The sequence below is a fragment of the Aspergillus tanneri genome, assembly GCF_003426965.1.
Source record: "Aspergillus tanneri strain NIH1004 chromosome Unknown AapTan_4_pilon_pilon_pilon, whole genome shotgun sequence".
Lineage (NCBI taxonomy): Eukaryota > Fungi > Ascomycota > Eurotiomycetes > Eurotiales > Aspergillaceae > Aspergillus > Aspergillus tanneri.
In genome coordinates this window covers 3,631,206-3,647,175 of record NW_022984631.1, presented here as the reverse complement: position 1 = coordinate 3,647,175, position 15,970 = coordinate 3,631,206, and the positions used below count along the sequence as shown (strand labels likewise).

Sequence of the window (15,970 nt, the reverse complement as noted above, 5' to 3'; positions counted from 1 at the left end):
AACTCCTTCCGATCTCTGAAGACTGCAGACTGGCCGTGGATCGCGCAGTGTGATTGATATTAAGATATGCTACTACTACCTATTATTGAAGATCTTCTAGTTATCAATGAGTTGTAAATCAGGGAATCTGTCGCCATGTAATACCAACTGCGTCGCTCTGGCGGCGAAGGTCACAGGTTCGATAGTCCCGCGACGACCAAGACCGGCGACAATTAGAGCTGCGCAAGAAATTTAACACAAGGGGGGAACACCACACCTACGGTTATTAAATTCCAAAGAGTGTTTGCTCAGTCTTTGACGACAGATGGCGCAAGTCCGATACTCCGAAGACGTCTATGGCTTCCTACAGCTGTTCTTGCGCTTTCAGATGAGAACATAATAATTCAATCTTCCGCTGAATCAAAACAACAACAGCACAGGATATCGCTGACTACTTTAACGATTTGGAATAGATGCATTCTGTGGAAATATCAGGAATCACAGCATCCTAGTGATTCGTCACGATCCTTGATTAACACCAAAGGGGAGCCTGCAAAACAGATGACTCCCAATCTAGCTCTATCGACCCTGGAGTTTATCCATGACATGATCTTAAGCAATGACCTTACCCTCTCCCAGATTGCCGAAGCTGCCCGCTGCTAGCCAAGTACCATCGGTACGCATGGGAGAACTAAGGCGCTCCTAAAAAGGGTACAATCACGCTCTAAGACGAGTTTTCAAGTAGAAGCACCAAAGTGCAGTATTGGTTGCTCTCAAGCACATTGTTCAAAAAATTGCTGCGAAGCATACTATCGTTCTGGACAATAGATTTATTGACCGTGCCGTTCGACGACATATTGACTAGTATTCAACCACCTTGATTGATGAAGATCTGATTCTTCTAATCTCAGCAAATATTCAAGACTAAATACATCAGGAATAGGGGTAAATTGGGATGACAAAATATGGCGGCATTATGGTGAAAAATAACTTCAACGAATGACTGAGCGGACGATGATTAATCTAGTGTTGAAGCGGAATAGCGATATCTAAAGTAACGACTTAGCGAATGCAGACGATAGTTCGCCCACCATCCCATGTAACTCTCTTCCTCATCATCATCCTAAACGTGCGATGTCTGGTATCGATCACTACGTCGTCCTCACCCACGAGATGCGCCGAAGGAGCAAACACAATAGCCTCGCCAGTGCGTAGGTTAGCAATCCGATACAGGCCATTGGGAATACCCTCTTCGTTGCTTCTAGTATTTCCACTATCCATCGGGACATGTCTCTGAAGAGTCTTGTACCATTCAGGACTGGTGAATCGGTGGATAATGATTATTGAGCAGAGATCGATCAGTTTAGGTGAGATTGTGGGCTCCTGAGTGGAAATTATGGTGCGAACCCCCAAATGTCGTTGCTGTCGGATTATGGTCAGAAAGGTCTCAGTGAGTTCTTTTGCGGCCGGGGTATCTGTCATGTACTATGTATAGAGGTTACCGAAGAATCATTTCAGTGAGGTCAAAGGGGATACCTTATGTGCCTCGTCGGCAACGATCATCTTGCCACGGGAGGGGTGAGCATAGAGAAATAGGTCAATAGCGATCCGGAAAAGAGTACACGCTGTGCTCTGGTCAACGAACGGGCATGATAGGTCTAGGATCGTAACACCGCCGTCAACGAAATAATCACCCGTAACTTTTCCGGTTAGGTCAAGATATGAATCAAGCAGGTCCAGTCTCTGGTACAGGAACGGAGTCTGAGCACGATCGAGACGGAGAGCACTCAAACGGTTCCGGAAATCAGAGTAATCAAAATGGCCGCCGCTCTCCATTGCCATCTCCCGAAGAACTCGAGTTACTTGGGCCATGTACAAAGGCATGCCGTCGTTTTGAGAGACGGACATAAGCGAAAGCATCATACTTATGTTGAGATGTCTAGGCTGGATCTTGAAAACCTGAACCTGGACGTTCGGTATCTGTGAGTACATCTTCGCAAGGTTATGGAAGTTAGTTGGGGAGACGAGAACGCGCAGAGGAATCGGCTGCTGCTTCGTGTATTCAGGCATGACACTCGCAAGGAAAGCCGCTTCACTGGGCTGGGAGCTGACCGTTGAACTGTACTCGTTAAAATGCAGGACGAGAGTTGAAACCGATTTTCTGAGGTTTCCTAATGCCGGCATTTTTATGGAACAGTTTTCTAAAGTGGTATATCAGACTAAGGCTTATCCATCGGCATGTGAATGTGGAACATACCGATCATACAAGAAGTGGTGTGCGACTTGCCGCTACCTTGCACGCCACAGACAAAAGCTGAGAACGGTATATTCGTATTAAGTATGATTCTTGGGTCCGGTATTGCGTTCACCGCTTGAGGGATCTTCCCGACTAGTGCAAACTGGGGGGGCATGGAATATCCGCAGCTCTCAAGAGCAGGAGAGACCAAAACAGCATGTTCAGTGGGTATAGTGTCCTTCATCCTGTTGTTCTTGTTCTCACTAGAGGCAAGTAAGTGCTTCTGAACCTCCAGAGGAGGAACTGCAGGAGTGCCATGGGAAGTTCTCTTGTCAAAGTTTCCATAGAGGTCGTCCTTGAATTCTATCCGGGTTAGTGTAGGTTCTATTGTAAATGGGCATACAGATGGAAGTTCTACCTTGCAAAAGAACATTATCCAGATTCTCATTGTCACTGATACTGGCCGAGTCGACCACATCAAAACTGCTCGATTCCTCGCCCGATCCACTACTGCCGCGGTAACCAGCGACTGGATTGAGCTGTGAAGACGAGGCTGAAGATCCTGTACGAGACGACTCTGTTTGATAATGAGATTCAAGTGATTTTGAAATGTCTCGTAACCGTATATTGTTACTGGGACGGTTTTGGAGGGTGGGAATTGGTGATGGTCCATTTGAAGGCTGAGTTGGGAGTGGGCTCTTAGCTGAGTTCGCTGTCTTCAACTTCGACTCGAGATGATCCGAGTAGCTCAAAGCCTCGTTAGCGATGAGATTAACCGAATCCGTAGGCTTGCTTACCCATCGACAATGTTGTTGATGTAGTTAACGAGGTCCGGATTCTTCTTCAGATACCTTGCTTTGATCTCCTCCCGATTGATTGGCTTGTATTGTTGGTGGCAGCTGCGTATCTCTTCGCGGATCGCTTTTCGCAGGATGGGATCAGTCCCGCTGTTGGCTTTTCCGGCCATGTTGTCTAGCAAGCTCCTTTTGGAGGGAAGAAGATGCCAGAGGGGAGTGTGTGCTAACAGAAATCCCTTACATGTTGAGATAGGTGCCGGCATTCGACAGTGAATATTTGAAAAAAGAAAATTCTTTCCGTTTTTTTATTCACTAAGGAAAAAATGAAAACGATTGCTACAGTATCTCATCACTCTTTTTGAAATGCGTGGTATAGGTCTTGAGTTACTTTATAGGTATTGTAGCTGAAGTTTGTTGACGTCTAGAGTGGATATATACTCCGTATTCTTTATGCATCCAATGCCCCTTTCCCCTAATAGTCATTCCCGGAACGATTCTTGTGACAGGTAATAAATATCTCTGAATTAGAAGGCGGTATTCTAACATTCGCACGCTTCCTCGAGTTGCCCTTAGGTCTTGGCAGATATTCATATATATCAATACTCTATCGTCCTCGCACTCGAGAAACTCCCGATAATAACAAGATTCCACTGCCCTTACAAGTCTATTTCAAAACGAGGACTACAGTGAAGTGTGATCTTCTCTATCGCGAGCAGAAAATAGGTGAGATATGTCTTTCTAAAATGTGAAACAAGTCGTTATGGTGCAATCGCAGCAAACCTTCGCTTCCTATTCGGAAAAGACTTATATCTTGACTTGCGTTGTGTCCCATACAAGCAACGTGGCTGCCATAGCATATAGGGTCGGAATTGATAGAGAGCTAATTAAAGTGTTGCAAGTATTAAGTTTGGACATGATAACGGCGTTGCGAAAGTTGACTGCAAAGACCAGCCCATCTATTCTAATGCTCTCTGTTCTCACATTTTTTATACCCAAGTACCTGCCGGCCTGAGCCCCGAACTTCACAAGAGTGTTGGCTGTAGCCACCATCCGATATATGACTGTATTATACCTTGGGTTTAGCCCGACTGAAAGCAGCATACTATAGGATGATTAATAATGTCATAACGCTTTTTCTTTTCCCCAAGAAACACCCATATGCCTACATATGTGTAGGTACGTCCATACGCTTCGGAATAATATCTTTACTCTGCCTCTACCAACTACCCACGGTAGTATTACTTGGTATCAACACTACCACTTGGTCTGCCCCTAATACTTGCTTGCCTGCCTGTATAAACCCTGTAAATAATGCATCTATCATATACTTAGCACCTTGCCTATATTTAAACGAGGCCTCAGAGATGGAAGACAGAGAGGGTTGACCTTCCTCTTCGGAATCGTTCCTGGGCTTCCCACCATAATACTGTGCTGTAGTTACCAATTTAATTCACAACAATTACTCCTCGGACCCCTCGTCCTCGGGCATATCTTGATTCCAGCCTGGAGACTTGGGCAAAGTAGGCATCGAGAAGCGGAAGGGGAAATTTAACCAGCCAAAAAGATTTGAATATGTCTGACAAGCAGCCCAACATTCGTCACCTATTTTGCTTATCCTTTTTGGAATCCTTAACTTTTCTTTTTCTCTCACCGGAGATAATGCGGGTCGTCCTCGCGGCCCTACTACCATCCCTGGTTGCCGCCGTTACCTTCATGGCGTGGAGCCGGTTCCTTGTCTCCCAACCGAGCACAACCAATTCAGTGGAGGGACGACCACAACGACCACCAGCCAGCGAGGTTGATTGTGTTCCCTCCAAGCCTGACCGAACAGCTCGTGTTTCTTCTTATGATCGGGGGTCACGTTTTATGGGTGGCCGTCCAAGGGTGGTTTTTATGCCCTGTATGCAGTCGCCTTGGGGTGGAGCTTGAATTTCTTGGTTTTGACCGATTCAATCCATCTAAGTTACAAGTAGGTTCACGGGCTGAAAAGAATGCACATTGTGACCGGGGTTAGTTTAGCCTCCTCCCACTCCCCCTTTTTTTAAATGCCATGTTTCTAACTTTCTTACCCCGAACACTGCGTCAGCTTGGGGCTACCTTGTGGAAAAATGAAATTGGAATGGATCTCTTTATAAGAGAGATAGAGGGCCCAAGCTCTCGGATGAATACCTCCGAGTCAGCTGGCCAGCCGGGGGTGGTGTGTGGGTTTTACACACACCGTCGAGGTAGCAGCCGAGAAAGGCGATGGGTTGACGCATAATGCATATAACATGGAAGAACGATGTAAAGTGATTAAGTAGATGGGAGGCATCTTATACGCGGATCCTAAAGATTGGCCTTATCTCAATTTTCCCTGATATTAAAGGCCATTATTTGACTTACTAGTACTCACGCCTGGTAGCTAGCGAATCCAAAGGATTTCCCTAGCCCCTACTATAATACTACAATGTAATTTCCGGCAACCCTCAGTCTAGGTGAGTGTTATAGAGGAGCCTTCTATAGCCTATCTGCACTGTCCTAAGTCTTTTTAATCGAAGAAGGAGAAAGGGGTAAGAGGAGGGGGGAGGAAGAAAATGAAGAAGAAAAGGATGAGGATCCCAGTAAAAGGAAAGATTCCACTTTTACTTTCTTCCTCCCAGCGATCCCTCTTTGTGTATATCTAGTCGTTAGATAGCAAGGCGTTTTGCTCCTTTTACAAATTATATGCAAAGAGTCTAGTTGCAGAATATTCGACTAGAAGTTCGTTTCAGATCCAGAGGCTTTTACTTTTGTTAGGTGTGGGTGCGTCACCTAACATTACAGTGCGCCACTATATAAGGTGCTCAGGAATATCTGATCCCTATTGTGGTCTTTTAGTCCAGTGGAATAGTTAAAGATCCTGAGCTTGGCTATAACAACTTTCCCCGGACAGCTGGTTGCCAGATTTCTCGAAGCAGTGTTGGGTTAGTTGGGACTCCTAAATAATTAAACAGGTTCTTACCAGGCAACATTAATACTAATTTTTATTTTTTATTATATTTTTTGCCCTGCATAAGTAATATTATATATATATATTTGGTAGCTTATCGACCCATCGACAAAATTTCGCTTCTGCACGAGGCTCTTGACCAGTTGTTTCAACCTATCACGCGAGCTTAAGAGAGGGCAATTGGAGAGCTGTAGATCTTTTATTATTGAGTACTTTATGGAGAGTTCTATAGAACATTCATGGTTGCGAGAAATATTTCAAATGTACACGCGAAGAATCATGCGTGGCAAACAATCCTAAGCAATATTGCCTGCCCTAGAATGCCTTGTGGTAATCAATGACAGCCTGCTCGACATCTTTGACAGTCTTCTCAAACTGACTGGCCTTGACAGACCCGATATCCCGGAATTCGAAGAGGGGCACCAAGCGCTTGCTATCACCAAAGACTTCCTCACGAGCCGAGTTCAGTCCTCCCACCTGTCCATCAATAAGCCTGTCCGCTTCGGCCAGGATATCCTTGCCTTTCTCTAGCTGGTCCATCCAATCCTGAAGTTTAACTTTTGCCGATGTCTTCTTAGTCTCTGGGTGCTCTCCCTGGAATTCGAAGGTCAAGTTATCAATATCAACCTTGGGCTTGGGGTTCTCAACGTCACCATCACACAGTATACTGTCGAGCCTATTCAACCACTCTGTTAGTTTCCACTAGACTGAAGTCTGGGACAACCGGTAATTGGAGAAACTCACTCGACTTTATCATCATCGCCATTCTTGTAGCAGGCAAGCACTGAGACTAGTTTATAGAGGTTCCCCTTGATGGCAGGCTTAACGTCTTGGTATATGTTGGCGAAGTCTGTGCGCGGCATGATTGGTGATAGCATCTTAGGGCTATAATCTGGACCCTTGCGTTGCCGAACGTTCTTGGCGTACGAGAGAATCATCGAGAAAAAGGCCATTGCTTCGTGGCTTATGGACTCGCCCGTGTTGCCCTCGGGAGAGGCCTGGAAAAAGTTCTTGTTTACCCAGATCATTCGACTTTTTGAGGGATGGCGTCCTCTTGCCAATATGGGAGTGTCCTGTCCGAGGTGGGCCTTCTCAAACACATTGTGGATTGCCCCTAGTGGCATTGGGACGGTCACTTGGTACTGCCACTCAATTAAGGGAAACATAGCCTCGGTCCTCGGTTGTGACAGGTTCCAAGCGCTGCATTCTGCATTTGGAGCGCCAACGATAGTAATGCTCGGGACCTCCTTCTCCTTCATCCCGTTGAAGGGTTTCCACTTTACGAGCTGTTCAGCGATGGCAGTATCAGCAATTTACTAGGTATGCCGCAGATGGAGAACCATGGGGGAACATACAAAATCATCGGCCGCGGCTTTCGCGGCCTTGTGAGCTGTTTCAGTACCAATTTTGAGCTTCTTCCCATTAAGGATATACTCTCCCTGGAGATGACCCTTCTTGCTGCTGGTGGTATCGACAGTTAGAGACCAGCTATCACCCACTCGGCCGTTAACGTCTTTTCCCTTAAGGGAGAAGGTGTCCTTTGCATTACACTCTTTGTTGATAAACGATAGCTGACCGGACTCAAACTCTACACCTATTCCTGGCTTCTTGTCTAGAGTTGGGCCGTCATTAACCTCGTTGATGTCCTCAACCGCGTGGTTATCGGAGAAGGGATCAATATCATTAGAGTCGCTGAACGGGTCGTCGTCGTCGCTGCATTCAGATACAGGAGAAGAATTGTCCTTGGATCCACGAGGAGAGTTGCGGTGTGTCTTATTGCCAGGCTTCTTGCAAGCCGGGTTAGGGCTGGGGTTCCCGGTTGCGGCTGCCTGGGGTGGCCCGCCGTCATTGGTTGTATGCGAGACAGTCGGCTTGCTGGGGGACTTGCCATCATTGGTGCTATGCGGGCCAGGGGGCTTGTTAGGAGGCTTGCCATCATTGGGGTCCTGGCCAGGCGGCTTTCCAGGAGGTTTTCCGTCATTGGGGCCCTGGCCAGGCGGCTTTCCAGGAGGCTTTCCATCATTGGGGCCCTGACCAGGCGGCTTTCCAGGAGGTTTTCCATCGCTGGGGCCCTGGCCAGGCGGCTTTCCAGGAGGCTTTCCATCATTGGGGCCCTGACCAGGCGGCTTCTTTGCGGGCTTTCCATTATTGGAGTTACCGTGTCCGAAGAGACCTCCGATTCCATGGCCTTTTTTATGGCTGCTAGAGGAAGCGTCGCCGCCAATGCCTTTCAAGACCCCCGGGAGTGCGGAAGTGGGCTTAAACGCCGACAGAAAGAAGAGACAGAGCAGGCATAGTGCCACCTGGTTCGTCACCAGGCGCGTAAGCTGCATTGTAGCAAAATAATGAGTGACAGGCCTGAAGGAGTGACAAAATAATAGTGACAAAAGAGTGACAGAGAATGAGTAACAAAGGAAAGATGGTTGAATTGACAGCCCTCAAGAGCAGGCCACCACGGCCATTATATGTAGGCTCTTTACGCCATCCTCTCTAGCTCATCTAGGCCTGTCTACATTTGAGCGGACGCGGGACTGACCGGTGAAATGCGTTGGGGGCGGTGTCACCAATAGTTAGCACTATATGCAACCACTATGACATATACAGTGCGGCCACGCTTAGTTGATATGAAGACATCCGTACATAAAGTATCGCAAGAAATTTTTTGGTCAGCAATCTGTAGGTAATTTAGCCAATCATAATGCTTAGTATCCTCCTTTTAAAGCAATATTAGGAGGCCTTGTATTTTATTCTGTAGTATTTGATATATGGCACATGATTGTAATTTACATACTACTCTCTAATTGGTTTACATAGTAATTTTACGCTAGGATGAGCTTTTCATTTAGACGATTTGCTATCCGATATATCAGGGGTCGGGGTTACTTAGAAAAGCGAAGTAAATTTATATGGGAGAGAATTCATCCCAAGAAGGCATATCGGCTTGGCGAGGTTGCACTGTATGATCTGACACGCCTTGAAAACCATATCTGCGTGTTTGGACGAGGATGATCCAGAGTGTCCTGACCGGCTACATCTGTAGAAACCGACGATTTTGCCACGCAATTGTCTTGTTCTGACATGCACATATTCCATGTCGGAAGCGGAACACTCTTGTTCCTAGCCGTGTGAGAACCAACGGTGGTTGCAGGTCCACAATCCTCTGATATCGGACGCTTCAATCGTCCGCCCACCGGCAACACCCGGGCCCCCTGATTCCGATGAGACATGGAAACATTGGAAAGCAGCGTCGGGGGCGAGGTTGTACCCGTGTAGATGTCGGTCCTATGTAATATGCCCTCAACTCCCTCCTGGATGAACGGGATGATAAGTGGGGAGGACAAGCATGTTGGCAGCTGCTGGGCGAAACGAAGTCCGACGTGTGGACCGGGAGGACGGACAGGGACGGACAGTCCAAGGCGCTAAGGAGTGGTCGGCCAAGCAGCCCCCACGTGCCACCGGCCTTTAAAGTGCCTCCGATAGTCCCGTTCTACTTCCGTCGTGCGCTCACAATGCTACATAGAAGGATGACACTGAAAGTTCCCAATATGATGTCCGGCAGCCCCTTAGAATGTCTTCCGACTGAGGTTATTGTGTCGATTTTCACTGCCCTTCCCTCGTTCTCAGATGTAGCCTGGTTCGCCGCGACCGGGCGACGATTTCACCGAGTATGGACCGAGAATGCTTATTCCATCTATCAACAAATCGCCCCCAGGACAGTCCCCTGTCGTCGACATGCACGCATACTGCTGGCGGACCAAGGGGGTCCGCATCCAAATGCCGCGAATTTATCCTTCCCACACGTTCTCCGGTTGATCCAGAATGCCGCGATACTGGAGCGATCGGCGGAGGACTTTAACAAGCACCACAGAGAGCGCGTTCAAGGCACGGATCTTTTGCTACATTCTGCTCCCCTAGGTACACTACCTTTCTTTGTCGGCTAACCGCCCCTGTAGAGCTCCCTCCATTTCCACAACACCGTCCCTGTCTATCGCGCTCTGAACGCCCCCGTTTCATTCGGGGACTATATCAGCTATGGAGCTTGGTCCTCCTCAGCAATCCCGAGAAAAGACAACAGCGTATCCGCCAGATGAAGCTCAAAGACCTGTGGGTTGTTCGCGATCTAATCGTGGGGGATGTAGTGCGTATCCCGGCACCCATCTTTCTCGCTATGCAGGACCCCGGGGTGGCCTTCGAGCAAGTACATCTAGACCTGTTGCCATGGCTGGAACAGATGCTGGATGATCTCTACGGTGAACCCATCGGGAGGTGGTGTCAGCCATTTTCTGAAGGACTTAATGGGTGTATCAGCATCTGGGATTCGTATTATAACGAATTTAAGGATATGGTGCTGAGGGGATTCCTGGACAAAAAGCCCCACCCGGACCCAGAGACGGTATGGGATGATACGTCTGATGAGGACCAAGTGGAGTAAACAAGCGAGACACTTGCATTATATCTATCGTCTTTCGGAATTCAGCGTCTCGGCTGCAGCAGAATGGGCTCTCTACGAGCCCAGTCATGTATATTAGCATAGATCGGCCTCCGATTACGGACTGCTAAGCTGCTTCACAGGGTCTCCTAGATGTGGATGGACCCTACAACCGTTTCTAACCATGACCTTAACTGTGGAGTAGATCCTAAGGATGATGAGTCTGACTTCGACATCAAATCTTGTAAATGGACTCATCTGTTCATTTTATACCTTTTGCTACCTCAGGCATTGTATATAAAAGCCAGCGATGTAGACCGAAAAAAGCCCCAATGAAAATTCGAGTTGAAAATGTGATGATAGCGCACCTATGGCAACAGATGCAAGAGACGATAGCTGTGCGGATGCCACCAAACCTTACATGGATTTGCCTAACTCTGGGCATACTGTCAGGATAGATCGGAATCTACTGAAAAGGGGGGGGTCAAACAGGATTGATTAATCACGATGTGACGGCGAAACGTGGTTTCCGAATCGCCGTCTATTAGGCATGCATGAACTCCCACTGGCGAGACAGCCTCTGGTAAACGTAACTGCCGCTGAACCAGATGTAACAGCACAGACTGTAATTTGACCTTTCAACATGGACGAGGAAGAAAGAGAATCCGGTGGAATTTTTAAGATCATTTCTCGCTAACGTCGTGGACTTGTTAGACACTTAACCCTAAAACATAGAGAAACCTTACAGGAAGCTATTAACCGAACAGAGTTTTGGATGACGCATTGCCATAAACAACATATTGAAGGTGATCGGCTGGCAATGGAACGCTTGATTAGGTATCCTCAGGCTCTACGGAGTTACTGACTTGTCTATTCTAGGGCGGCCGATTGGGCGATGAAGAGCTTGACAGCCTCAGGGGCTTACTAGTTTGTGGTAATTTATGAGACTGATAGCGGCGGCTTGCGAAAACGCTATGGCCGAAAATTTCATGTAAAGAGATTTGTTCATCTTTCTCTTCTATAGCTGACCCAAATCGATTGTTTTACGGTTGGTAATATTCAGTTGTTAGGCACAATATCCCCTGTGGCAGAAAGCCTGAGAACATTGAAATATAGAATACGTAGAAGGGCAACTAGTTAACAGTCCAACGGCTGCAAAAAAAAAACATAGATTGTTGCACTCTTCTCAATTTTCTTACTGGAGAACAGAGTCTTCTAACCATAAGTAATATATCTACATAGACCAGCGCAGCATATATCGCTCAAGTGTCACCTTTTCTGCATATTAAACAGTGCACACGCTCATGCAGTATTATCCAGTGTTTAGAGCTAGCTAAATGGGGCGGACTGGCGTGCAAAACATCCAAAATGTATGCAAGACTAATGAACAAGCATTTTCAATTATATGCTAGATGCAACAAATCCGGCCTTTGACAACCACGACGTGCCCTGCAAGGACGATATTTGAAGAAAAATTGGCCATGTTTCCTCGTCTGTATCTTACCTATTCTAGCCCACTCGTCACTCAGTGACGCAATACTTTATGCAAAGGCATTATTCATGCATATTTACAAGTTAGGGTGCATGAGTCGTCATCTTGTAAGCCTATTATAGGAAGCCATTACTCACAGACGCGACAATCAGATTCTGCAGGATCCCCCTATTTGTTGACAGGCTAAAACAACATCGGAACATTATTACCAGGACCAGTAGCAGGAGCCCGGCATCCGCACAAAGCATTTCAGTCGGGCAAATCATCAATTGCACCGATGATTAAGGAAACAAGCTGAGGAACAAGAATTCCCACTATCCCATTCACAAGAAAGCCGGGAACCGGCAGCAAGCTAACGATTTTCTCCACAAAGCTGCAAATTGCCTTGGCAATTGGCTGGCTGTTCTGGGTTTTGACCCAATATTTGATTTGTGCTTGAACGGGAGTGGGAATATTTCCCAGACCTTTCCAACCAATTCCTTAACATCAGATATTCCAAAAATAGGTTATAGACTTCCGTCAAGCGTAGCAGTTGTGGTTCCTGAGGAAGAGTCACCGTCCCCATAGTTCTGGGTTCCGCTATACATAGTCAGGACGAAATGGAGAGGTTTGAATTCGTTCTGTTTCTCCTGTTGGTAGTTTTGGGTCCAGAAAAGCATACATTCATCGTCTGTAGGCGTTGTCCAAGCGCTATCCGTCGTAGGCACTGATTCTTCAGCTTCCTACCATTTGGCAGCCAGAGTTGCATCCTGACGAAGGCTAGGTGACCATTGTTCCCATGACACACCTCCTTTTTGGATGATTTGGAGATCTGGAAGTAAGGTCAACAGTAATTATCTAGAAATTAATAAAAGTTATCTCGCCTAATGAGGTAACTGTATCATGGATCATTCTGACTGACTCTCGGCAGGACGGGTGGGAAGCTGAGAGGGAAGATAAGAGTGAGATATCAATTCGTGATGTGGTTAAGTTGATGCAAGCAAAGGGAATAACCTTCTCTTTATACCATCACTGCCACAATGGTTTATGGGGATTTGGCTAGAATGATGGGGTATATTATTTGCCTCAACTAGCTTCTTTACTACTGAATGAGATAACCAATCATATGCAAGCCATTTTCCCGATTTGAGCAAATCCTACCCCTACTTTTTAGTGCTGGGGAGACAGGATAAATGTTGCTTCATGCACTAACAAGGAATTTGCCGTGTACGTTTTCTGTTTCCAATCGCCTTAACTTTGTTTTATATTTTGTATCTTTATGGTGGGGTATTATCTTATTAATCTCATAATATTCCTAGTATATGCCTAAAACATGAAAGGTGGACCCCGAGTTTCGTCGGATGACATATATATCGTTTCTATGTCTTCCTAGTCCGTTCCCTGCTTATTCTGATGATGATCAACTTGCTACCCTTTACACTTGTTGATTCTAGTCGCGAGAATATAATGTGTATATTGTTCCATTTCTTCTGGTTACATTACCTTTTCCTTTTAGTTTAGGGTTGGCCAAGAAATATAAGCTACAAGCCCTATACTAAAGCACCGCCTGTTGCACTATTATATTCCTGTAAGATAGAGTGGTTTGGATTTGAATTTGTTTCCATTAGACCAGTCACGTAGCGTTAGAGTTCCAAAGTTCCAAAGATGTTCAAGCACAAGGGCCAGTATTAAATTTCACTGGCCGGTAACAGCCTCTCTGTAACCAGTTAATTAACCTTGCTTTGGCGCCTCGTAGATGCCAAGTGAATAAAGAATATACGCAGCAGAAAGATTCACGAAGTAGCAATATAGTCAATCCTAAATTATGATTGCCTCCCGGGTCTAGCGTCAAGATACATCATATTTACGGAGTATCTAGGCGAGAAAGATCTAAACTACATTATTCCTAAGAAGGAAGGAAGAATACAGGATTTTTATGGTTATACTAAGTTGATACAGTGGATCTACCATAGTGGTTCGAACGTTCGCCGATTTGCTTATACAAAGTAGCCCAGGATCCAATCCCTGCGGCGTGCACACACCACCACCCTTCCGGGTGTTGGTGCTCCCGGTCTCAACGGTCTTATTTGAACTATTTGGTCTATTATACAGGATCCCTGACAGTATCATGCCAAAAAAGTGGATCAACAGGATTATCTGTGAAATTTCACTTAATCTTTTTTTTGCAAGTTCGTCTTTATATTTAAGTTGTTGGCTGGCCTGTTTATCAGCTTGTCTCTTCTCTCAACGGACCTGAGTCAGTTTTTCTCGAGCTGCCCTATCCCTAATTTTGCGTTTTGCGTGACAAGATTCTAATGCACCGGTAAACGAGAGCTGCTACTTTATTTTAGGATGTTTATATTGCTATTTAAGGCTAATAGCTGTTGTATAAAGTTATACACGCAGTTACCTACGCGCGTTGATTCCGCGTCGGTCGCGTTTTGCTTTAAAATCTGGTTTGCACAGTCTATAATCATACTCGTGTTGGGTAAAATAAATATTAAATCAAAGCGCCGGATCCACTGAATAACTGCAAGCTTTTATGCCTCGCTAAGTCATCTAGTTGGTTGATGGCGAGTCGAACGAGATTGACGGCCATTAAAGCGAGCCCGTAGTCGACCTATTGGCACGTCAAAATCACAGGATCCTATCGCTACTTATATTTATATATGATTCTATAACCTACCTACTCCAGGCGGAGTTTTAAAGAGTATAAAGGAGGATGGCAAAGGTTTTGGCTCCAGCCTGTAGCACAGCAACACCACGCATATGTATTTCACACGGCGTGGCTTTCAATTACTACCGTACTATAACTACGTAGAGTACAGAAATTTCACATTCCACATTCTCTTCTCAGCAGATACATCTTTCAAACAAAACAACCAACCTACTACTATCCTGACGTCGACCATTAGTTTGCTCAAATAGCCTCTTAATGTGGCATCTGATTTTCAGTTTGCTTTTTAAATACGTCGACATATGCCTGTGCAACACTCACGACTTGCTCCTCAAAGGGTTTGAACTTGATTTTGAATACATCCTCAGTACGAGATGCATCGAATCGTACCCGAAGTGCCTCAACATGCCCACCTAATGGGAAAATACCCTGTTCTATTTCTTTGGGGAATCTCTTCTGAACAATTCGGATGGCATCGTTGTAATCGATCCCCTCTATGGAAGCATTAACTGCAAAGTTCTGGTGACTCTCCGTTTGAACTCGCAAAGCAGCAACATGCACATATGCCACATCATCAAGGTGACAGGTAAAGCCTGGTCTAGGATCCGAGATATGAATTCCTAGCACAGGAGCAAGCATATATGTGTTCGTTCCTGAATATATACTCGTTGTCGTGGTGGCCAACTCATTCTCCCCAATCACCACAGAGGGCATGATATTTATGATTGTGAAATGAGGATTTTTGCTGGTTATAAAGTCACGTGTGCGGTTATATGCTAGCACTTTTGATGCACGATAGGCAGCTCGATAAGTTTCGTATGGTCCATTGGCATCAGGGACAAGGTTATCTGAGGTGAAAGTAACCTCAGGGTTGTCTGGAGCTACCGCCGCTGCAGAAGACGTAATGATCACGCGCTTTATACTGGGTTGCGATAAAGCGGAGTATAGAATGCCAAGAGTACCTTGAACCGCTGGCATGACAATATTTTCTTCGTAGTCGCCGGCCGATGCACCAATTGGTGAAGCGACGTGGATAATGTAATCCACATCTTTAACCGCGTCATCATATGCACCTTTCTCTAAGATATCTGGTACTATGATAAATGACAGGGCATTTGTATATGGTTGAATAGACCGTGCATCCTGGATTGCCCGGGCTTTCGACTCTGATCGCACAGCGGCCCGGACCCGATAACCTTGTCTTAAAGCCTCGACAAGGACCCTGAACCCAACATGGCCACTGCCACCAGTAATCAGGACCAAGGAGTCAGACATGGTTGAGACGGAGAACTGCTAATGTAAAATAATTCAGAAGCACTATTTTCTGTTTTCAATTTGATGTGAGCGAGAAGATACGCCTATAACTGAGCCTTAGTTCAAATTTTATATTCCTCAAGGTGGCAACCGGGGCTT

General features: G+C 46.0%; 4 protein-coding genes across 4 annotated transcripts; 1 reads left to right on the top strand and 3 right to left on the bottom strand.

Moving 5' to 3' along the window:
* Positions 1-1,041: 1,041 nt before the first annotated feature.
* On the bottom strand, positions 1,042-3,182 carry ATNIH1004_006377 (uncharacterized protein; the record flags this gene model as incomplete). Its single annotated transcript, XM_033571012.1, has 5 exons — positions 1,042-1,464; positions 1,516-2,150; positions 2,237-2,578; positions 2,634-2,962; positions 3,013-3,182. 5 exons carry the CDS (start codon positions 3,180-3,182, stop codon positions 1,042-1,044), a joined length of 1,899 nt encoding a protein of 632 aa, XP_033427044.1.
* Positions 3,183-6,295: 3,113 nt separating this feature from the next.
* Positions 6,296-8,313, bottom strand: ATNIH1004_006376 (uncharacterized protein; the record flags this gene model as incomplete). The annotated part of the gene is made up of 3 exons (XM_033571011.1): positions 6,296-6,656; positions 6,725-7,266; positions 7,336-8,313. The coding sequence occupies 3 exons, from the start codon at positions 8,311-8,313 to the stop codon at positions 6,296-6,298; spliced, it is 1,881 nt and encodes a 626-aa protein (XP_033427043.1).
* A 1,176-nt stretch (positions 8,314-9,489) lies between these two features.
* On the top strand, positions 9,490-10,412 carry ATNIH1004_006375 (uncharacterized protein; the record flags this gene model as incomplete). Its single annotated transcript, XM_033571010.1, has 2 exons — positions 9,490-9,895; positions 9,934-10,412. 2 exons carry the CDS (start codon positions 9,490-9,492, stop codon positions 10,410-10,412), a joined length of 885 nt encoding a protein of 294 aa, XP_033427042.1.
* A 4,400-nt stretch (positions 10,413-14,812) lies between these two features.
* Positions 14,813-15,832, bottom strand: ATNIH1004_006374 (uncharacterized protein; the record flags this gene model as incomplete). The annotated part of the gene is made up of 1 exon (XM_033571009.1): positions 14,813-15,832. One exon carries the CDS (start codon positions 15,830-15,832, stop codon positions 14,813-14,815), a length of 1,020 nt encoding a protein of 339 aa, XP_033427041.1.
* Positions 15,833-15,970: the final 138 nt, after the last annotated feature.